The sequence below is a fragment of the Diceros bicornis genome, chromosome 2 (genome assembly GCF_020826845.1).
Source record: "Diceros bicornis minor isolate mBicDic1 chromosome 2, mDicBic1.mat.cur, whole genome shotgun sequence".
NCBI lineage: Eukaryota > Metazoa > Chordata > Mammalia > Perissodactyla > Rhinocerotidae > Diceros > Diceros bicornis.
The window spans coordinates 54,258,951-54,282,857 of NC_080741.1; the positions used below are offsets into that span (position 1 = coordinate 54,258,951).

Here is a 23,907-nt window from a genome sequence, read left to right on the forward strand (position 1 = left end):
TATTTCTTAAGTAGTTCTTGGCCAACCCATTGGTTTCAGTGACAGCATCTCCAGCAAGCCCGGAGTGTTTGCAGAATGTTGTCTGTATCAGCTAGAGCATTAAGGCCAACAGCTAAAGAAGGCCCTCCAGCCATAGCTGTAATTATTTGGGTGATCAGAAGACCATTCCAGACAAAGGAGAGGCTTCAGTGGGAAGGAAACCAAGATCCAGATGGCTGGAGCAGGGGTTTCCTTGTTGGTGGGGGAATTAATGTTAGAGGACTAGCTTGCTGTCTCAAAGTGAAAAGCCTGGATTTTTTTTGTCCAAAATGAAATATTTAAAATTAGTTTCCGTTTATCCTTCAACATAGTGTTGAAAACCTCTCACAAAAAATAGCTTTTAGAAAATGATATTTTTGAAATGTTCTTGCCAAGACTGAATTTACTACCATAATTACCAAAAATGTCCCCTTAATTAGAATTTCGAGAAGAGACAGAACTAACAGGCATGCTTATTTCCTTTTGTTATTTATCATAAAATAACTGACTAAACTTTTTTCAGATTTATATATATATACTACATATATATATAATATATATACTGTTTTTCCATTTTCATTTAAGTACACATGGACTTAGAGGTTGAGGTGGTTGTATTTGGACTGTTTTATTTTCACATTTTAAAGGTGCAGGATCCGTTCACTTAGTGCCCCCACACCAGCCTTCCAGCCATCCCCGGCCCTGGGCACATTATAAGCCTTTGGTGTTTTTTGTAACCAACCAAACTTCTAGAGTATCTCTGCCCCTGCAGCTTTCGAGATTGGTCTGGCTCAGGTCTGGAAGCCGACTCTGGAACCCCGGGGCAGGATGATAGCCACCGCCTCTCCCTCTGGAAAGGTGACAATCTCTGGCTCTTGGGGGCCAGAGAGAGCAGCATGCTGGCCAGCTCTGCTCCTCAGCGTGAAGCGAGAAGCAGTACGAGCTTTTGTCGCTGGAGGGAGCCACCCAGAGCTGACCTGGCCACCGGCTCAAAGATGGGGAAGACGACCCACAAATAAATAATAAAGGGAAAGCAAAAAACAACCCAAAAACAAACAAAAAACCCCCAGAAGAACAAAAAAACCAAAACTCCCACCTAGAGAAGCCTGGCTCTCTGCAGGAGAACTGATACTGCACGTTTAAAACAACTCTCTGGTCTTCGTTCTTTTCTTTTTAGCTGCGCACCCAGGTGCTCGCATGGCTTAGATCAATTGCTTTTGTAAATTGTTGTAACAATGTGCTTGAGCTTTTTCTGCAGCCTCCCTTCCTTTCAACTCTCAGTCTTTAAGAATATTCTGAAGCAATTCTGTTTTAGGGTGGTGGCATGGAATCAGAGTTATCTCTTGCCAACTATATTCCCCGACGATGTTTCTTGAAATACAGATGCATGCTTCAGAATAGCGGCCTGAGTAAACCTTCCTCCCATGGTCCGGAGCCCTGCGCCTCCCCGCTCCACCCCACGTCTCTCTTGAAATGCCCCCTTCGTTACAAACTAGTCTCTCTCACACGTCAGTGCCCATCCTGGCGAGACTCACTTGGACAGTGTCATTCGCATTACTGTGAAACTTCATTTCTTTTCATTGTACTAGAAAAAACGTCCAGAATTTGGCCCACCATCTGAGCTCTGTTCCTTTGAAAAACTGATCAACTTTTAGCTCTACCAGACTTCTAATAAAGGCTAAATATTCTTCTGCTTTCTTGGCCCAATACGGCACTGGCTTTTCCTCTGTATTTCTTAAAATGGATTGGGGTTTAGGATGACAAGCGTTAATCTGTTCCAAAATGGCACAAGAGGCACTGGGAAACCCGAGAAGGAGGAAAGGGGCCCTTAGTAGGAGAAAGAATGCTCCAGAAGTTCCGTGTCCTTGTTTCTGTGCCCAGGGTAGTGCTTATCCAGGCTGAATCTCAAATAAGTGCTGTTGCCACTGAAGGAGTTCAAAAGACAGTGACTTCCAGGCTTCAGTGAACAGACCCTGATTGAGTTGCTGGGCAGGGTTACTCAAGTGTCTGTATTCACCATTTGTTTCTTTGTTTTTCCTCTTTTACCTTCTAGTAGACCAGTGGTTCTCAGCCTTGCCCACATCATGACACCCTTAGAAAACAGAAATATTTATACAGCCCTCTGGGCCAGCAGATGGGCAGCTCCCCGAGGCTGAGGGGCTCGATGTGCCTCGTACTGTAACCTGGTCAGAGAGCAGCAGACTGAGCCAGGCCAGCTGCTCCCAGTGCCTGGACTGGCCGATGTCAGGTGCTTAGGGAGCCCCGGGTGACAGAACAGAGTAGGTGCCCGTCTTAGGAGGCTTTGCTGGCACCAGTGTGATGTGAGGTGCCCCCCAGGTCATCGTGAGCTTGATAATGAGGCGTGATACTCAGGAATGAGCCATGGGATACGAGTTGGGACCTTTCCTTCTGAGTCTCAGTGGTACAAGGGCTTTTGGCTGCGGGAACAGCCTGTCCGCACTCTCTGTCATGAGGGCTGAGCTGTCTCGTTTCCCATCTCTGAATCTCGCTCGTGTCCTCACCTCTACTCTCCAGTCTTCTCCTGCCATTTCATGGGTCTTCCGCCTCACTTTAGAAGTCCCTCTTCTCCCAGAGGCTCTCCTTGTCTTTGGGCCTTGGCTCCTTGACCTGGATCTTTGGCTCCTTTTCCCTGAAGAACGCATAGAGCTGGCCTCATCTCTTTCTCTCCAGTCCTGAGCTCAAATGGCCTCATCTCGTTCCTTCCTTCTCTTCCTTCCTTTTCTATCCTGCTATAGCTTGGACTTTTCCTGTTCTTAAGAACTCTTCCTGGGCCCAGTCTCAGTCAGGCTCAGGGGGCTCACATCCCAACTCGACTGGCCTGGGGCAAGTCATTTAACCTCTCTCCACCTGTGGGAGGGGATGAGCAGGTCCACCATCTCAGAGCTGTTGTGAAGAGGCCATCAGACCCACATGGAGCTCCTCTGGCCGGGGCCTGGCACCTATAATGCCTAGTAGTAGGGTAGCTGGAACTGGTGTTCCACATGTACCCTGGGCAAATGGGGAGTGGCCCGAGAGCAGAGCAGGGTGAAATGCCAGGACCTGAGCAGTCTCCATTCACCCCTCACCTACGGACAGAGCATTGTTGGACAGTTTAGACTAGACTGAGACTAATGAGGGACCATGGTTTCACATGCTACGCAAAGCCATAGGTTCACTTTGGTGGCTCCTACACCACCCTAGGACTTGCCCAGCTTGGGTTTAGAAGGAATGTAACATACTTCTTGAGGCCGAGCACCCTAAGGCATCTTCTCTCGTAGGGGCTTCTGACAAGGAAGTTTGGAGAGGAGCCCAGTGGTGTCCAGATGGGGACACCTCCCAGTGGGCACTAAATGAACCCCCCCCAGGGTGTGTTAGTGAATACAGTGGCTCCCAGTGTCCCTAACCTGTCATGCTCTACAGTCGCTTTCAGTGGATGCCACTGTGGGCAGATTGTATAAAGTAACAGTGACTCTGAGGGCTCACAGTCATCCAGCCCCTGCCTGGTGCTTAGGACCACGAAGCAGAGGGCTGAGTGCTTTATGCCTCTTCTCTGTACATCTCACAGCTCCTCTAAAAGGCACAGCCCTGTTTACACAGGAGAACACAAGCCCAGAAGGGTTGAACCCCTTGCCCCAGATCACATGTAACTCTTGCAAGGGCAACCTGGCCAAAAGTTTAGCTGTGCTAAAGCCTGAGGGTCAGCAGCCGTTCCTCCTCCCAGCCTCTGCAAGTCATGGCCAAGAGCCCCCAGCCCCAGCACGGCCCCACGTGGGTGTGCTGCTAAAGGGGCCTTAAGCTTTCCTCCCAGGAGCCCTTGGCACACTGCAGATCTGGTGGCGAGCACCCCTGGGAGAGTAGGGCTTGTGGAGACCCCTGGGCCTCACTTCCACTGCCAAGGTGGTTTACCACAAGATGGCTAGAGCCCCTATTCTGCCTCATGCATCACTTTTAAAATGCCCAGCAGAGTTCCAGTTCCCCAGTGATACTGTTGGGGTTGCTTCTGAACAAAGCAGAAAGAAGTCAGCTCCACTTTGAGCTTAGTTGGAGCTGTCGCTTGCAGTGCCGAAAGCAAGCAGTTCTGAATACAAACCAAGAAACAGTCCGTGGAGGCTACTGGCAGAGAACCAGGGGAGCACGTGAAAATCTGGGTTTGCAGTCACCTTTCTGAACCTTCCTCTTCTTCTGAGCTTGTCTGTCGCCTTTCTGAGGTCTCTATCTTTATCTCAAGGCATTGGGATTTGGATGGTTAATTGCCGTTCGTGTTCATGGTAATTACACATGCAAATCCCTATGCACAGGGGTGAAAATATGACCCGTGAAGCCTTTTTTTGTTTTGTACTTTTTGTTTTAAGTAAATAACCAAGACAGCACTTCATAGTGTTACTAATACGCTGCTCTGTTAAACTCATGACAAATATATTATTTTCTGCAATTTTGAGTATCAGTTCACTTACTGACTCTAATTTTGAGCCTTAACTGCTTTGCAAAACCTCGCTTTTTGCTAGACCTAGTCTCCTGTGTTGTAAGCCCAGAGCTCAGTGCCTCCTGCACCGTCCCACCCTCCCTGCCCCCAGCCAGCAGCCAGGGTTTAGGCTCTTGGTGCAAACGTGCTGATTCGGGAGAGCTCTGTCTGGTCTCTCCGTTTAGATGATGAGGTAACCGTGGGGAAGTTCTATGCCACTTTCCTGATACAGGACTACTTTAGGAAATTCAAGAAACGGAAAGAACAAGGACTGGTGGGAAAGTACCCTGCGAAGAACACCACCATTGCCCTACAGGTGAATTGTTGTTTTGTTTTTTTCTCTTTTCACTAACGATTTTGCAAGCTTATTTGAAACACTAGAGAGCTGACTATTCATGGTTGAGCAGTACCACAAGGATTTTGTTTAACTGAGATACTGCACACTCCCCAAAATGTGGACTAGCCATTTCTGGGCCATGAGGTAAGTGCCTCCCTCTCCTGGCTTTCTTTCTTGTGCCCCGCATTCCCTGCGGCCCCGGGGCTGGGCCCCTGGACAGCGGCAGAGGCACACCTGCCCTAGCACGCTGTCTCCTCCAGGCTTCTCCAAAGGCAGTGTCCTCCAAGCAGGCCCCCACCCTCCCCCAGCCCTGGGCTCGGGCCCTAGCTGCCCAGAAACAGCTTTCCATCTGAACGCAAGTGCTTTGTTTTGTTTCTGTTTGTTTCTTACCCCACTGCTTGTTGGTTTTCGGTCCATTTCAGTAACATCCATCACCTCCTAGTGTGTGTGTGTGCGTGTATGTGCAATGTGTCTGTCTCTCTGTGCGTTGTCTCCTGATGGCCTTGAGGCTTGCTGTGAAAATGCTGCTCTCTCACACCCAGGCCAGCCTCTGGTCCCTACCCCTACGCCAGCCCTGGCCCCACCCCAGGCTCCTAGAGTGTGGATGTGGCTTTCAGGAACCTCTGGTTCCAACTAGGGTCCATACATTTGAGGATAGAGAATCATAGGTAAGCCCAAAGCTCTGATGGGAAGGAAGCAGGTGGCGGGTGGGGAGGTGGTGTGGGCAAGGGAATCACAGTGGAGACCTGCAGGAAAAGGACCTAGGAAGTCTGTGAGTGCTGGTAATGGAGAAAGCAGGGTGAAGGGGGAACAAGAAAAAGATGGTAAGAACAGGACAAAGGAAACTACAGAGGTTGGCAAGCTGTCAGAAACAACTGTCCAAATTAATCAAAAGCCCTGGCAACTCTGCTACCTGGAATGCTTTAAGTCCTTCATGAATAAGATAGGGAATTTTGTCCTTTTTAATTTATTTACTCTAAAATTACTTTTATATCCCTGTTATCACCACGTGTCTTAAATTGGGCCTTGTAGGTATTGGTAAGGTTCAATGTGGAGTAGTCCTTCATTTTTTTTCTGGGAAAAATGCCTGACATTGTTTTGTGTTCAAAGTGATGGTAACTACCACAGCGAAGGCTTGTCTGTGGTCTCGCTGAGAGAGAGAATATGAACATGAATGGCAATGAATGAATGGAGGAGTGTGGGGTGCGTATGCATATGGCGGGTTAGTAGATGACCTTGTGTGACAGTGACCTGCTGATTCATGGTGAAACCTCTGCTCTGCTCAGACAGCAGCAGGGCGGGGGGAAGGATGGTGTTGAATCTGACGGAAGACAATTTCTGATCTTTCTTTGTCTGATCACATCTCCTTAAGGTAGCTCAGTGAATCACAGGCTCAGTCAAATAGCTAATTGCTGTCTCCAGTTGTGGAATTTGTGAGTAAAGCTCTTTCACCTCTGGCACATCCAGTTGGTAAAAGTGACAGCCCTTCTCCTGATCACAGTTCACAAGATGCCTTAGAGAGACGAAGCAAACTGAAAAGACGTGTTTGCGGATTTGAACAGGTCGCTGGGCCCTACATTCTTGAGGGCAGTATGGCCAAGATGGGTGCAAGGAAAGGGAGTGATTAACGTGTTTCTGAAGGCTCTTCCCTGAAGTAGCTCTGGGCCTGGATGATAGGCTGGCTGGATTTCAGAGTGCCGTGGTGCCTTCTACTTGTAGGGAACTGCTTGCTGTTCTCAGATTCTAGGTGGTGGGTCACTGGAACTTGATGATTTTTCTGGAGGGGCAAACATACTCTTTCATGGATGGCTATGTTGTAATTTACAGTAACCATGTTAGCTCTATGCTATGAGACCCTTCTGTTTTCTGTGGAAGACATGTATGATGACGACCCGGATACAGAGTTATACCTTTTGTGAATCCCCAAGACTTCCCAATTAGATGGCTTCAGTGCTTGCTCTGGTGGCTGGGTATAGTGTTTTGATGTTTGAAACCTGAAAAACAACACATGGCTAGGTAATTAATTAGTAAGTAATTACCATATATCATGGATGGGCTTCACTCGGTTTTGAAGATTCAAATGATGCTAAAGCTACATTTATAAGTCACAGGTTAAAAGACTCTATTACATTGTGTTACAATAATGTTGAGAGTTTTTTCCTCCTAAACATTTTTAATTTTGTTGTTTATAGAAAGAGTTTTATTTCCTTGGTGAAATTCAAACATTTCCAGTTAGATGATAATATCAGCATATTTTCACATGGTTCCATTGGGAGTTGAGGCTATGTCTATAATTTATGTTGAGTACACAGCCTAGAAAATTGTGTTCATAATCTTGACAGATAAATTCTGAAAATGCATTTGAATCTGAAGCAAACATTAAAAATAGAAAATTTTTGTTTCCTTAAAGGATAATTCTCATTACATTTTTTGGCTTCCTCTGCTCTAGAAATGGCTGTAAATGAGATTTGTCACTCTACATTTAATTAGCATGAGGAGGCCCTTTCTTTCCCCATGATGAAATATTAACGTGACAATGTAGCAATTAGGGAAATGGGGTTGAATTGCAGCGGGAGAAATGTACCAACAGCGTCACGAAGACAAGTCCATGGATCCTCAGGGAAGCCCTGAAAGTGGACATGGCCTGTTGAGAAGTGGGATAAGTTGCTCCTCCTCATGCCACAGGTGCCACATGGCTGGCAGACCGATTGCTCATGGAAAGTGGAGTGTGGGCATCATGGTGTGAGCGCAGAAGTCAAGACATAGGCATGTGCGTGCTTGTGCTGCGTAGCGTGCAGTCTGTCTGAACAGGATCAGAACTGGTCCACATCCTCTGCCCTTCCCGTGGAATGGTTTTCAAGGGCACACAGATGCACTCTGGTTTTCAACCCTGTGGGCTCCATCTGGTCTCCCTCTGTTCAGACCAACTGCAGTGTCCCCTTCTACATGAAGGGAAATGGCTTGAGGAGCTCCTAGATCCGTGAGTGGGTAGGAGCTCGGCACCTGGTGTCCTCTGGCCTATGTGGTCTGAATGAGTGTGCAGTTTCCATCTATCCATCCATCTTCTCATAAAAGCCAGCTTTCTCTCCAGCCCTCTACAGAGGGAATCGGAGAAGCTGCATCAGGCCTCTTTTTTTTTTCCCTCACTCATCCCCTACATGCCATTTCACTTTAGTTTGACTCAGCATTTGCTCTTCATCATTGTTGCTGCATCCAAGTGACCTGCAAGGTTCCACGAGGAGCCAGTAAATAAAGGAACACAGCTCTGCAGCCACGAGCACTCTCAGTGCCCTTCACAGCAAAGAGTAATGCCCATCAGACCTTCCAGATGAGGACGTCCACGCAAGATACAGACATGAATTAGTCCAGTATCTCATGGAAAAAAAAAAAAAAAAGATCCTAAAGTGGGAAAAGTTCTGTTCATTTCTTTTGCTTTTGACGTTCAAGGATTTCCTTTATGCAAAAGACACTCTGGTGGAATCTGAGGAGACTGTCCCCCATTCATCCCAAATAGGAGCCTTAATGACAGGAAGACTTTAGAAAGATAGTCTTTTTTTTTTTTTTTTTTTTTTTTTTTTTATTTAACCAGTTTGGAATTTGAATTTAAGGAGGAGACCACTACTTTCAGCTTGTAAAGAATTAGGTTGTCAGGTTTTATAATGTTAAAGCCTGTGCCCCAGCCAACAGATGGTGATGTAGGTGGTCAAGTGAAAAGGTGGGTGGTATACAAGAAGCAAATGGCACTTGGTCCCTAATGTGCCTTGATGTGGCCTTCTGAGGGAGGCTCAGTGCATAAAAACAGAGGAAAAATGGAATAATTTGTGGAATATCGGATACCTGTTATCTAGCCACCTTAGTCTAAAAAGTAGCAAGATTTTTTTCTTTTTTTAAAGCATGCCATCTAAAGACATAAAAAGGGCTTTTTTTTTTTTTCTCTTTTTTAATCTAAGAGGAGAACAGATGCTAACAGATGAGATTTCACTGGCTGATTCATTTGTTTCAGATGCTTGAACGGATGCTTTAGAATTTTCTGCCTGAGCTACAGCACCAAGCTCGTTAGTCGGAAGGCGTTTGTGGCTAAGGCCTTGAAAGGGAAAAGTCTCAAGTGGGCTTATTTCCACTGAAACAGCATTTCAGGAGAAATGCAGGAAAAAGCAAACCCAAGGCCCCAGGGAGACCCCTTCCAAGCAAAGCACTCCTCCGGAAGGTGGAAGCAGGGCCATGGCTCACCCGCCGAGCCGTGGCCTCCCATCGCGGACGCTGCTCGTGGTGGCTCTTTTTCATGAAAGGGAACGTGCAAGTCTTAACAGTTTTTCCTTCCAACCAGAGACTCAGAGAAAGGGAAAGAGTGGGAAAGAGCAAAGGAGGGGGGCAGCCGCCCCGCAGAGAAACGAAATGAACACAACTTCCTGATACTGGCCAGTAAAACAAAACAAAATGAAAAGTTTAAAAAATAAAAAGATTAAGCAGACCTGCCTAAGGTGGGCAGCTGACTCCGTTCCCGAGTCCTACATCCCTAGGTTGCCCGAACTCCCAGAGACTGGCAGGCCCCTTGGCGCTGAGCTGACCGAGTTCCTTTTGTATATGCCAATCTGTCACAACCTCCTGACCATCCGGCTCCTGCTCTCTGCAGTGACCCCATTCAGAATGCAGTGAGAAGTGGGCAGGACAGGAAGCTCAGATACACCCATTCAAACTAACACATACACCCGCATGCCAAAACCAATCCAGGCAACACCTCAGGTTCCATCTTAACGTGTCTACGGGAAATACCACCACACCCAAACCTCATCCAACATTGTCCGTCTTTAACTCGTGCTCAAAGCCAGTCTGGGGGTGCCTCTTTGGAAGCAGTGTGGTCTAGTTTCAAGGACACTGGGAGTCAGGGAACCGGGGTTCTAGTCCCAGCTCCAGCGTTCACTTGCTGCGTGACCTTGGGCAAGACACTTAACCTCTCTGTGCCTCAGTTTCCCCATCTGTAAAATGGGGGTAATAATGTCGACCTACCTCACAGGGCTGTTGTGAGGAATAGCTAAGTGATTGTAAAGCACTTTGAACGTATAATTGCTTATTATTAAGACTACAACAATAATAATATCATATGCCTGTTTACTACCAGAACTTTAAGAAATTCTTGTTTTTCTTTGATCTCTTTTCTGTTCTGTACTGTAGTTACCCATTGAGAAAGAGAATTCTCTCCTTTTTAAGATATCGTGGAAATGCATAAAAATGTAAACAGGTAATTCTATAGGTTGTGTTTTCACATCTTACGAACAGTAGATTTTTGCACAAGAAGTTGCTTCATGAGGGCATCCCATCTGAAAATCTCAGCTGATTCCAAACAGTGGTTAAGGAGTCAGTACATCTGACATTGAGCCCAGGATACCCAGAGGAGCCTATCTGAGTTTTAAAATCAATATTCAAAAGTAACCTTAGTGTCAGAAGTTGAAGTTTCTGAAGTGTCTTGAGAAAGGAAGGGTTATAAGTTCTTTTTACCTGCCCTGGTCTATGCAGGCTGGAGGCTGCATGCATGTCTACATGCATGAGGGGTTGTGGAGAACGAGGTGGGGAGAGCCTGCAGAATGTGGGGAAGCCCTGTTCCTGGCTGTGCTCATCCAAGACAAGGCAGATGGGGGAGCAGTGTCACCAGTGGCGAGAGCCGTGCTAGTGGAAGTCCTGCAGGCCCATCCTGTGCGTGACTGACAGGGTCCCTCCCAGCTTTGAGGGAGGGTGTTCCGGTGATGTCTTTTGTGACCTTTGCCTTTTGACCCCAGGGGTTCACAATACCAAGTGGTCTGACCTGCCTGGACTTAAGTGGACTCCCTGGCCTCACTATGGAAACAGGCCTGGCCCCTGATTCTGCTCCCACATGTGCAGATTATCCTAAGTCTAGTTGCTCGTGGTGGGTTTAACAGATTCTCACCACAGTGGCCAGGGGGCCTGAGACCAGGTTTGACTTCTTCACACAGCACCGTGAGTGGTGACGTGGGGCTGGGGTTGAAAGCCAGCCATCACGCTGCAGTGTGGCTGGACCCCATGTGAAGATCTGAGGCATGTCTGTACCTGCCAGTTAGCAATGTGGCCCCAGCACCTTGAGTCTCTTCACGCTCTGCCAACATCCCGGCCCCTCTCCAGACCCCTCTGTGATCCAGCAACTAAAGGGCTAATGCCTGGTGTAGCGGGGCCTCTCAGACCCTACTGTGGTCTGCAGGCCTACTTCTGCTCTGACTGGGGAGCGCCTGGGATGTACCAGTTGTTAAGTATTTGGTCTGTCATCCCTGACAAGAAAGCTGGTCAGCCCTGTGGGCACAGAGGAGAGCTGGTCCACCATCAGACAGATGATCCCTCTTTGTCTCTGACCCACCGTGATGTCAAGTTTATTAAACACTGAAGGACGGTCTGTGCTCACCCACTGTGTCGCCCCTCTCTCAGAGGGCCAGTGTGACCAACTGTCTCCCAGATCTGTCTCCATATGCCAAAGCCTCCGCAGAACAGCCCCAGGCAATTTGCATGGCTGGTGTTTCCACATGCCTTTCTTCACAGTCCTTCCAAATAAGTAAAAACTGGAAAATAGTAACTTTCTAGATGGAACTTAGAGAATGCTTTAAATGAAACAAGAATCTTGCCCCACGTGGGCCTGGCTGTGTTGCTGAGTAACGGCACTGGTGGTCGTTGGTAGCCAACGCTAGTTCATGAAAGACAGCCAGAAATGGTGGGGGGCTACTCCGGCCTCGGCTCAAAAGGGAAACAAGTCTTCCCTGAGACTTGGTTTACAGTCAAACTGCAGACACCTCTGTCCTTTCTCCTAAAACCTTGGCAGAAGAGTGTGGCTTTCAATGTAGAAAAGTTGTAAGACACGACTCAAGTCTGTTATCTCAGAATTGTCACAGACTCACTCAGCAAACTTGGTACCCAACTCCACAATCCATGGTGCTAAACTCTTAAGCTCCTGGATAGAAGACACGATGCAGGCCAGTATCCATCGGAGGAAAGCAGATGTAAGATTGGGCATCAGGCTCTTCCTAAGTAGCTTACACTATGGTGTGACCCAATTAAAAACTAAATTAATCCACAGGATTATTGGGTACTGGATTCTCTACTTTTTCTGAGAAGCGGGCGACCTTTCCCTTCTGAGAACAGTAATGATTATTTTCAAAGTCTTTGAGAAGGTAGAATTACTGGAAAGAAGTTAAGGCAAGTTATATTATGCAGTAGCAAAAGGTCTTTATCATAGTGTGTTATTGAATAATACCCACCTAGTACCCTCATTAGCCCAAATGTGTCACGATTCAATTATCCATGGGAAGGAGCTTGCTAACACTTGCTAACTGTTTCGAGGTTGGGTAGGTACCTGTGTGAATCTATTCTCCCTGGCACATCATAGACCTAGGAGAGGTGGCTGTTTGGGGTAATGGGAGGGGACATGTCATGCCTAAGGCACAGTGAAGGCAATCTGTTCAGAAGTGCCACAGGCTAGCCCAGAGAAGCCACAGGAAGGACATTTCTTCCAAAAGTGGAGAAAGGTCAGCGGAGTCACAGAAATCCTGGATGGGGTGAAAGAGTCAGGTGCCTGAGGAAAAGATGGTATTGCCTGTCTGAGGACAGGTTATCAGCAGTTCTCAAACTCTTTGGTCTCAGGACCCTTTTGTGCTCTTAAAAATTATTAAGGATGCTTTTATTTAAATATTTACTGCATTATAAATCAAAACAAATTTTTAAAACTCAGAATATGCAAGCACAAAAATGCCAGAGAGATGACATCATCACGGGGCGTGTAGCCTTTGAAAAACCCCACTGTGCTTTCATGAGAGAACAAGAGTGTACAAGGCAAAGAACATCCTAGTAGTAGTATGCAAATCACAATGACCTCATGGATCCCTGAAGGTATCTTAGGGAGCCCCAAGGTCCCTGGGCCATACTTTGAAAACTGCTGCTCCAGAGGAAGAATCCCAAATACCCTCAAGGAAAAGGGTGCTGGAGCCTCTTTATGATCTCCCTGGTAAGAGCCTTCTGCATATAGCACTGCCCCTAACTTGAACCATCCCCAGTCTCCCACCTAGACATGGAGCTGCCTGTGCCCCCGTGTGTCCAGCTAAGTTCAGACTGAGTGTTGTTCCCCACATGGCCACGTCTCACTGCCTGTGCCCATCTAGAGGAATGGTGGTCTGAAGCAGTGCGTGATAGTCAGTGTTTTTAAAGATCTCACCTCCTCAGAGTGGCATGGCTGAGACAAGGATGTGTGCCCAGCATAGGATCAGTTTTCTTGACATCTTGTGATCATTTGTTGTTTCCATGTTGACTTAGTGATAAAGAGCTCTGCTAAGTTAGTTGAAAGGTTAACCTTGATTGAGTGGCACCCACAGTCATTTAGGGGTCACGGTCATGAGTGAGTGCATGATTGAGAATTGATCCCAGCACTCTTTCCCGTAGACTCAATGACTTTATCTCGGTGGTGGTCCAAGTGGGGCCAGCATGGCATCATGAGAACTGCAGGCTTGGGGATCAAGAGTCCTAGCTGAGCCTTCACTAGTCGGGACAGGTCACTTAACCAAATGGGAAAAATCTTGGCCTGCCCTCCCTCCCAGGATGTAGTGGGATGAAGTATGTGAGATCACATTGACAGGTACAAAGATGCCATCAGAATAGAAGTCGTGATTTGCGGCTTCTGCTGAGCCTAAGTTTTAAGTAATACTCTCTCTATTATCAGGAAACTGGCAAGAATTTCTCCAATTCTGGTCTTAAACTACAACCAAGAATCAAGGTGGAACGAAAGCAGCTAGCTCTATCAGATTGTTTGCAGGGAAATGTCATAGATCACTTTAGGTAATTTTTTTAAGTGTGCTTTATCTTTACAAGTGATGGTAACAAACTCAGTGTGTACAGTTGAGTGCAACGCCAAGGGTAACTTATAGGGTAACGTTACAGCTGACTTTTCAGGGAGGCTCGGAATCACTGTGGATGACTCATGGGGTGTCGTGCTCATGATTCTAAACCTTTATATATAACTCAAGGACTGCTCATAATGGACACAAAGGCTACACCATCACACTTTCCCTGGAGGATGATGACAACAAAAGAAGGGGTGTGCCCGTGTGTGATGTGTGCGTGCGGAGGAGGCAGGGGACAGCTTGTAGATGAGCAGGTTTATTCCATAAGAATTTAATCTCCAGTTCTTTCTTCTAATGGAGCTAGTCTAAAATTATCCCCCCTGACTGGGTAGGGGCTGAATCCTGCTAACGGGTTAACCAGAATTGTCTTTAACGAGATGGCCGTGCAGGGCCAGCCCTGGCTAGCGAAACCTGCCTGTGATGGAGAACAGGCTCTGCCAGACGCAGGCTCTTTGGCTGGAGTCTGAAAGGCTGGCACTCACATTCGAAGATGAATGGCCTGGCTCGGTCCCGACTGGAGACTCACATCTCTTATCTGCACTGTTACAGTGTATGTTCAGGAGGGGTTTCCGGGCTTTTGTACGTGCTTGGCGTGGTGCCGAGAGCTGGCAGGTGACTGGTGTGTCTGATGGAGCTAGCTTAGGGGAAGAGGCAGCAAAAGCATTTCAAATGCACCCAGGTAGGAAAAACATAACCCTAAAGGTGGGCAAGAGAAAGGAAGGTAAATGAATGTTCATATTTGATGTTAAAATATCATTCTTTTATGCTATTGCTTCAGAAATATTTAGAGAGATTTTATAGTTTGGAGTTTTTTTGGGTGACTTAATCATTCAATAGAGTAAATATCTATAAAATTCCAATTAAATGGTGTCTAAAATTTCAAGCAGCAGTCTACAGGCAAAGCGCCAACATTTCTTTTTTTAAAAAATATTTATGATAACATCTAGCATTTAAAAATCAACCAGAAACTAGGCTTGATTCTGTTTAATATTTTATATAATTGGACATCTTAAATCAATAATGTTTATCTTTTATAGCAATTTTGTGTTTATTCAAAACCATAATTCTACTGTGATGTTAGCGGAATGACTTTATATGGCTTTAATTGTGTTGGTTTAAGTGCTAATGACCACATTTCAAATTAAAATAGTATTTTGCTGATAGAGATAGACACAGATATGAAATACGAAAGAATAGATAATTTTACTGATTGTAAAGTGTTTATTTCAAGAAAAAAATGTTCTTTTTTAGGAATGTGGGGGAAAAAAGTAACTTTTTCAAGGGTTTAAGACAGTTTTCTGCATTTTTGGGGATTGGAACTTGTGCCTATGGAATTTTTGGAGCAGCCTAAGCTACCTGTTAGCTTGATATGTGTGCTAGAAAAATTTCATTATCATGTTTTGTGATATGTAATAAATTCAGGGTGCTGTGCTTAATCTTTGTTTCAGTTCAAGTTTGGGAACATCTCCTTCCCTCATTCCCAACCCAGGCAGACACCCCTACCCCATGCAGCCCCCCACCCCACCCTGCCCTTCCCCTGATCCCATGAGAAAGAGTCAAGTCAGTCCCTGACTCCTAGAAGGTGTGTTTCTTCCTACGTGGAGCAAGCAAAATATAATCATGATTTCTAAACCTCTGCTTTCGTGTCTGGGGAGAGTGATGCTTTCTCTCCTCCTCTGATGTCTCTTTAATAAATATGTTGTCATTGTTTGTCTTTGGAAGTGGCCTCTTGGGTCACTTCTCAACCTTCTCCATGATTTATGTTGCAAACAAAATCTCTGTCCTGTGTCTGTTCACTGCACTTTCCTAATCTTGTGTATCATTGAAGATGTGCTGGAGACAGTTTTTGTTTTTATTATGCAATTCTGTTATATGTATATTTCAGTGAAATGTCAACCCGTCAACAGAGGATGATGTTAAAAATTATCCAAATAAATAGTTTTCTATTTCTTTTAATCAGACCTAGTTCAGTCAGTTGAATGACAATGAATAGGATTATCTGTTGTTATTCGAACTCAGGAGTATGTTCCTGGCCCATGCTGTCTGTAACATGGATTAACGTACATAATTTACCTGGAGGTGTTGACTTAGTGCATGGTTATCTGTGTTTATTTTGTGGAGATGGCAGCAGGTGTCTCAAACCTGGTCTCCTGTTTGGGAGCCTCAGATATGTAACAGCCCTTTCTTCCCAGTGATCCAAAGTCGGACGATGAAACCCTGGCTGGGCTTATCTTCCCTTGATAACGGTGCCCTAAAAAATGTGGAAGGAAGGAATTGCAGGCTGTTTCATGTTGCCAGGCTCCACCTCTCTGCACATACCTGCAGCTTGGCTATGTAAGAGGTTTTACCCACTTAACATTAGAGTTTCCTTCTTGATGTTTCCATTAGAATGGCAAGTTGGGGGCCGGCCCTGTGGCTTAGCTGTTAAGTGCGTGCGCTCTGCTACTGGTGGCCTGGGTTCAGATCCTGGGCGTGCACCGACGCACCGCTTCTCCGGCCATGCTGAGGCCACGTCCCACATACAGCAACTAGAAGGATGTGCAACTATGACATACAACTATCTACTGGGGCTTTGGGGAGAAAAAAGGAGGAGGATTGGCAATAGATGTTAGCTCAGAGCTGGTCTTCCTCAGCAAAAAGAGGAGGATTAGCATGGATATTAGCTCAGGGCTGATCTTCCTCACAGAAAAAAAAAAAAAAAAAAGAATGGCAAGTTGGGTCTGCCTCCAAGCCAGATGGTTCCCCAGGCTCAGATGTGTTGGACTTGGGGATCCTGAGAGAGGAAAAACGTGTGTCTGCACGTACGTGTGTGTGTGTACATATGTATGTGTGCACTGACCACACCATGAACTGTTCTGGGTTTGGCTCTGGGACGTGTGTCTTTCCCCTGCAAGACCACAGCATTCCTAGCCAGGAAACTTAAAACTTTGACTCCACGCAGCTCTTTCACCTCTATAATTCATTAAATGGAAAGACCTGCTGCTCCTCTATTCAAAGAATGGTTCAGACCAGACCCAGCCTGGTGTGCCATTTTTTTGTGTGTGTGTGTGAGGAGACCAGCCCTGTGCTAACATCTGCCAATCCTCCTCTTTTTTCTGCTGAGGAAGACTGGCCCTGGGCTAACATCTGTGCCCATAATCCTCCACTTTATGTGGGACGCCGCCACAGCATGGCTTGCCAAGCAGTGTGTCGGTGCGCACCTGGGATCCGGGCCCGGGAACCCCATGCCGCTGCAGCGGAGCACGCGCACTTAACCACTTGCGCCACCGGGCCGGCCCCCTGGTGTGCCCTTTTTAACAGGACCATCTCATAGGCTGGGTGCTGTTATGGATGAGGCCATTTTCACAAGAGCCTCTTGGGAAGTTCCCATATGACTTCACATTCTAAATGAACATCATCACCACTAGCTTCTGCGGAAGACCAGTCTGAGCATTCCCACACCAGTGGGCTAGCCCTGCTGGATCTGGCCAGACTGTGGCCACCATCACTTCACCTCCCGCCCCTCGCCACTGCTGGGCATGTCTCAGTCATCATGCTTTGTCTGTGTCCTATGCCCACCTGCTGCTGGGGGTTGTGGAGGAAAGACAGGGAAGTGGTCCCCTCCCCTGATGACCCCCTACTCGGCCCACTTCTCCTCTGCAGACCACCCTGATGTTGGAGTAGCTGCGGATGGAGACCTGCACAGCCAGAGTCTCACACATTTTCCAAGCCTTTAGTGGCTCTGAGTTGCTGACAGATTGCCAGCAAATTGGGGAGTGCTGCCCTGCCACAGGACGGGTGGCCTTAGACCTGGGGGCAGGGAGGAAAGGCCTCTTTCAGATGCAAGTCTTTTTGTGGAAAAGGATAAGGTAGCTATACTGCCCCTGTTAGTCTTTAAGTCAGCATGCTGTTTTTCTTCAAATTGATGGTCAAAACATCAATTTTCTCGGACTCAGCAGCTGCACCTTCCCCATATATAGTCCGTAAGCATCTCGAATGTTTCCCTAATGAAGTCGGGAACAACAGAAGGGTTTCTTCCAGGCCGTGTCCCAGTGGAGCCAGGCCCAGGGTGAGGAAGGCCTCTGTGAGGGCCTCAGGGAAATGCAGAATGTCTGTGAAGGGCCTGGAGGGGGCACCTGGTGGGTCTCACATTGCCTCCAGAGGCTGGTGAGCCCCTTTCAACGTGTTGTGGTCTTCAAGAGGATGACCTGACTGTTGGCACGTTCTCAACCTGAGCACAGGCTGTGGGCCAGGGCACCGTGGATGGCCTCAGAGGCTGGCACTGCACAGCGGCCCAGGTTTGTGTGTGTGTCAGTCCATCTGTCATGGTTGTGAGTGTGCTGGTGGTTGCGGTGTGTGTGTCACTCCCTCATTCCCATGGCTTCTTAGCAGAACCAGTGGCCCTGATGGCTGCTTGGTCTGCTTGCACTGTGGCAATTGCACGTAGCCTTCCTGATCCTGGACACAGCCAGCGAGTCCTTGCCACCGTCCCTGTAAAATAGCCAGGCTGTGCTCCTTGCCCTGTCTGGGGCTCCGGGAGACGGCGCTCTGCAGGCCACTGTTCCGTAGACTGACATTTAGACATGGGCATGGGCTCTTGGCCATGGCAGACCCTAGTACCAGGCACTGTTCCCTGCAAGTGGGGTATTGGAAAAGGAGGTTACTGGGTTAAGGGCCTCAAGCACCCCACGCTAGGCTTATCTTGAACTTCTGGCCACACCCTACAACCCTGAGGCTGCAGGGACTCCTTCAGTTCCATTCAAACAAGCAGTCGGTTCCCTGGGCTGTCCTTTGGAGAAACCTTCCCCTCCCACCGCTGAATCAGGCAGGAGCAAAGCCAGGACCCAGGCCAGGCCCAGGGCACTCGTGTTGTCTAATCTGTTTTGCCATTTTCATTGATCTAGGCGGGATTAAGGACACTGCATGACATTGGGCCCGAAATCCGGCGTGCTATATCATGTGATTTGCAAGATGATGAGCCCGAGGAAACAAAACGAGAAGAAGAAGAAGATGTATTCAAAGTAATTATTCCACGCCTAGCTACACACTGGCCACCTGGAAATAGTGGGGCAGGACTCCAGTTTGGGTAGTTCATGAGCCACAAAAGAGCCCGGAGAACGCAAACAAGCTCCAGGGCATAGAGGGGCTTGCGGACCATGCCCTCCCCCCAGCAGGGCCTCCCCATTCAACAGCACCTCTTCTAGGGCTGGGCCTGCTCCTTCCCTGAGCTTGCTCCTCTGCCCCACACTGGCAGCTTCAGAGGAGCTTGGCCACAGCCACTGGCCGGTGTGGATGACCATCCTGGGTCCTTCTAGCAGCTGCCTGCCGGAACCACCCCCTTCTTCCCTGAGCCAGCTCTTTGATCTGCCAGCCGACCCTCAATCCCCCAGCTCCCCAGCCCAGAGAGCTTGCCTACTCCCAACCTCAACCGCTGGGGCTGCCAACCAGCCCTGCTGGGTATAAGTCACCTCAACTTGGAGCGACTGGAAGAACACACTCGAGTGACAGCTGAGAGCTTGCTCCCCAGCTCAGAAATCGGTAACCTTCCTCATTTCAGTGGGGACCAGCTGCCACACAGATGCATTCACCCCAATCGTTGAGACACTCAGATTGTTCTACAGAGATCCTATGGAGCTTACCTAGAATTTGTATTTCATGTAGAAAAAAATTACCTAACATAGCTAGCCTGCATCAAATACTTGTTAAATTACCTGGTGTTGTCTCCCATTATTTTGCAGAGAAATGGTGCCCTGCTTGGAAACCATGTCAATCATGTTAATAGTGATAGGAGAGATTCCCTTCAGCAGACCAATACCACCCACCGTCCCCTGCATGTCCAAAGGCCTTCAATTCCACCTGCAAGTGATACTGAGAAACCGCTGTTTCCTCCAGCAGGAAATTCGGTGTGTCATAACCATCATAACCATAATTCCATAGGAAAGCAAGTTCCCAGCTCAACAAATGCCAATCTCAATAATGCCAATATGTCCAAAGCTGCCCCTGGAAAGCGGCCCAGCATTGGGAACCTTGAGCATGTGTCTGAAAATGGGCATCATTCCTCCCACAAGCATGACCGTGAGCCTCAAAGAAGGTCCAGTATTAAAAGGTAACCTTTAAAATGTGTTTGCACTTGGTAACGTAGTGTCTGCCCAAGGTGGTTCCTTCTCCCCGTGCTCTGGCACGTGCAGGAGATTCCCAGTGGGTATTTGCATTAGAACCTGTGAGCTCCACGATGTCACGGCCTCTTCAGGCACTAGCCACGTGATGAACCTCAAGGATAAAGGGCCGCCTGCTGTCCTGTATCGCGCTATGTGGGATGCCTCTTAAAATGGCAGCAGCTGCTGCAAACTCTGCCCTCCCCAGTTGTGCTAACGTACTTTGGGACGGGAGTTGGCACGCTTTTTCTGTAAAGGGCCAGATAAATATTTCAGGCTTCTAGCACCATCAGGTCTCTATCGCAGCTACTCAACTGTGCCGTTGTAGGGAGAAAGCAGCGTAGATAATATGCAAACGCTTAGGTGTGTCCCAATAAAACTTTATTTATGGACACCGAAATGTGAACTTCATATAGTCACGTGTGATGAAATATTTTTCTTCCTTTGATTTTTTTTCAGTCCTTTAAAAGTATAAAAACAGTTTGTAGCTTGTGGGCCACACAAAAACAGGTAGCAGCCCATATTTGGCCTGTGAACCATACTTTGCTGACCTCTGCTCTAGGAAGTAGCCTGATATCTGCATTTTAAATGTTGTTGGAAATATTTAACTTGTATCTTCTCCTTCCCTCCCATGTTATGCTTTTCCTGGATAGAACCCGCTATTATGAAACTTACATTAGGTATGTGCCCATTGCCTGTGTTCATGTGTTAAATACTGTGTGTTATAAGTGTGACCAGCTAGCCTCTCTCAATGCTGAGATGAGAAATTCCTTTGAGCCAACTAGGATGTTAGAGCTCAGGGCTGTGGACTCAGGAGTCGGAGGTAGTTGTTTTGATTTCTAAGCCAAGGAGCTTTCAGATCCATATCTGCGTAGACGGTTACCACCCAAGGACTCAGATTCACATGCCAGCATGTCCACTAGCCAGCCCCTGCAGGCCTCACAACAGTGCTGGGAGAGCCCACTGTGCACTTCCAGATGCCTGGGCCTGGGCAGCTGGGCACTGCCTGCTGCTCTCTGCGGTAAAGCCTCTTGTGGGGGCTTCATAAAAGCATGACCCCAGTCTCCTCAAGACCAGGGGCCAGGTCTTCTCCTTGGTCTCCCCTGCAGCGCTCAACACACATGCAGTGTATCCTGCCCCCTGTTTGTTGAACTGGGTTGAATAATGTGTGGGATGGTTGTTTTGTTGGCGACGGGGAGGATAGGTCTCCTCATTTAATTATATCACATGAAATCGGGAGCAACTTGAGCCAGAGGAGGGCAGGCGAGAGATTGAAGAACTTGGAGGAAAAACTGTCCTCTCTTTGGAGAGATGTGATGTCCCAGAGCCTGGCTGGTGTTCAGGGAGATATTACGGCAGTCCTGGGGCAGGGCAGTCTTTGAAAATTTGGCAGACATTGTCCAGGAGAGTCTTCTCTGGGACACTGTATCTTAAACTCCCGTCGCACTTCCTGGGTTGGACGCAGTGGGAAGTTGGTGGTGAGGGAGCCCCTGTGTTCCAGGCTCCGATGTCACCCTGGGCCATGGTAGGATGGAGCAGGGATCAGAGTGGATGGCCTGGGAGTCCAGCATCATTTCCCCAGGGCTGCCGATCACTGCAGGTCTCTAGGTCTGTTTTCTTGCTCTGTTCCCCAAATTACACCTACTCCTTTGGTTCTGAGGCCTCTGGGCATAGTGGTTTGGCACCAGCATTGTGCGGGGTGCTGAGAGAGAAATGCCTTCCTGGCGTGTGCATGTACACACACACACACAGACACACACACACACACACCCCGCCGTTGCCAGAGGCCTTAGGAGTCCAGTCCCACGTGAGGCAGGTGCATCCGGGGAGAGACCAGGAGCACCTCGGGCAGGGGTGCAGGCCATAGGCTGAGGCATGGCCGCAGGAATTATCTGCTGCCTACCCAGGCGCTCAGGTCCTCTCTCCTAACTGCAGGTCTGACTCAGGAGATGAGCAGTTCCCAACTATCTGCCAGGAAGACCCAGAGATTCACGGCTACTTCCGGGACCCCCGCTGCTGGGGGGAGCAGGAGTATTTCAGTGGTGAGGAGTACTACGAGGATGACAGCTCGCCAACCTGGAGCAGGTGAGGGCTCTGCAGCTGGGCTGACCTTGGGGGCCTCGCCTCTCCTGCCCCTTGTGCTCTGCTCGCTCATGAGACCGTGGGCCCCTGTGGCTGCTCCCAGGACTGCCCTGGAGAGCAAGACAGGAGCACAGACTCCAGGCCACAGGACAAGTCAGAGCTGGAGAAACAGGGCCAGAGAGAGGCAAATTGGAGGCTGTTCTTTAGACCCAGTCACTCTTTCTGCCAGGGGCCTGTGAGGCTGTTAGTAGAGGCTCCGGAAGTGAGAGCTTGGCCTGCCTCATGGCGGGTTACCCCTTTCCATCAGTCCCTGTCTTCTGAGAGATCCTATTTTGTTTCATTAACGCTGAGCGCTCTGGGCTGGGGGCTCCATCTGCATGGCAGCTTGGCCAGCCCGCAGCTTGCATGGGGTCCTAATGAACAGCACCTGTTGCCCACTCCCATCGAGGGGTCCCTCCTGGAGATGAGAAGACAAGAGGTCAGAGTGGCATCTCTCAGCAGAGGTGCCTCTCCAGGCTACTGTGCTGAAGAAAGAATGTTTGAAGTTAAAAGGGGTAATTTGCTTTGGGACACGTAGCAGGCGGTGCAGGGGACAAAGATCGTCTGCCACCCTCTCCTCTATAAACTGCATCTCACCATGCCCAGGTGGCCCATTGAAGTGGATGTGGTACTGCAGTGAGGTCACCTCTAGCACCTGAGCTATTAGTAGATGTTAGCCTCATATTCCAGGCCAGCCGCAGCCTGCCCCCCCTCACCCTGCTCTCCACCAGTTCCTCCATTAGCCTCCTATAACGCCTCACTTCCGGAACCACTGATTCTGAGCCAAATGGATTCTGAGTTTCCTTCTTCTGGGCCTCCGTCACACCATGGCCACCGCTTGGACCCCTTTCCCCATCTCTGCTGGCCTGATTCTACCCTCTCTTCAAGAGCCTGGTGCAGGGACTTGCTTCTCATTCCCTGACTGGAACTGAAATGTTCCCCCTCCCCAAAGCTCACGGAACCCATCCTGAACTCCTCTTTCCTGGCGCAGACCTTCTTCAGCTTGCATTGGATGTCTGTGTGTGTGTGGTATCTGCTAAGCTCCTTGAGTGGGGGGGGAGGGGGGTGTGCTTCATGCATCTTTGCGTCCTGTTGCCCAGCCCAGCACCTGGCCAGGGACAGGCATCAGGAGAGGGGTTCTCAAGGAAGAGGTGAGCAGGTGAGAGTCAGGCTTGCAGGGCACCTGTAGTCACATCTGACCCGGGTCTGAGGCTGCCCAGGGAGGGAAACCACCAGCACCTCACTCATCGTAGGCCTGCCGTCCTGAACTTTCCTGTAATGGCCTGTGCCCTCCATCTAGAATCCTCCATGAAGCTGAGGACTGCCTTATTCTCAGCTAGTCTACTGTGTCCAAGGAGGTGGGGAGAGGACTGTAGATGTGGGTCTGTTAGAGCTAAGGGACAGGCCTTGTTCACTAGGCTCTCATGGGCCCCTTACTCTCTTTGGGCTTCCTGACCACCAGGCAAAACTATGGCTACTACAACCGATATCCAGGCAGCAACTTGGACTTCGAGCGGCCTCGAGGCTACCATCACCCCCAAGGCTTCTTAGAGGACGATGACTCACCCGTTTGCTACGATTCCCGGAGATCTCCAAGGAGACGCCTACTACCTCCCACCCCAACATGTGAGGCCAGATTTTTTGTTTTGGGTGAAGCCTCCCAGAGAACAGCGTGCCTCTCCCCCAACCCCAGCCTTGGAGAATGTGACAGATGTGGTCCTGCCATGTCAGGAACCTTTAGTCCTTAAGACCAGCCGCCTGGTTGGAGATCCTATCATCTTCCCTTTATCTTATCCGTATCCCACGTGGGAGAGCCTGAGCCACTTCAGCGCTGTTCTTGACTCTCTTTGAGAACAGAGAAAGGCAGTGTGTGGCCCTAAAGTTGCCCAGTACGTAGCATCTGATAAGAGGCATGTTTTGTGCATATTATCATTGCCTTTGAGCCTG

At 48.5% G+C, this 23,907-nt stretch overlaps 1 protein-coding gene across 6 annotated transcripts in view; it reads left to right on the top strand.

Annotated features, from left to right (window-relative positions):
- Nucleotides 1-23,907, top strand: part of CACNA1D (calcium voltage-gated channel subunit alpha1 D) — a 310,124-nt gene that overhangs the window by 279,073 nt on the left and 7,144 nt on the right. For 5 of the 6 annotated variants that reach the window (XM_058561224.1, XM_058561213.1, XM_058561252.1 and 2 more), the window contains 6 exons: nt 4,666-4,796; nt 18,589-18,705; nt 19,423-19,790; nt 20,493-20,519; nt 21,775-21,924; nt 23,423-23,586. In XM_058561224.1, the coding sequence (XP_058417207.1) occupies nt 4,666-4,796; nt 18,589-18,705; nt 19,423-19,790; nt 20,493-20,519; nt 21,775-21,924; nt 23,423-23,586 (957 nt within the window). The remainder of the gene's footprint in view (nt 1-4,665; nt 4,797-18,588; nt 18,706-19,422; nt 19,791-20,492; nt 20,520-21,774; nt 21,925-23,422; nt 23,587-23,907) is intronic. The other variant, XM_058561234.1, reaches the window with a different exon arrangement.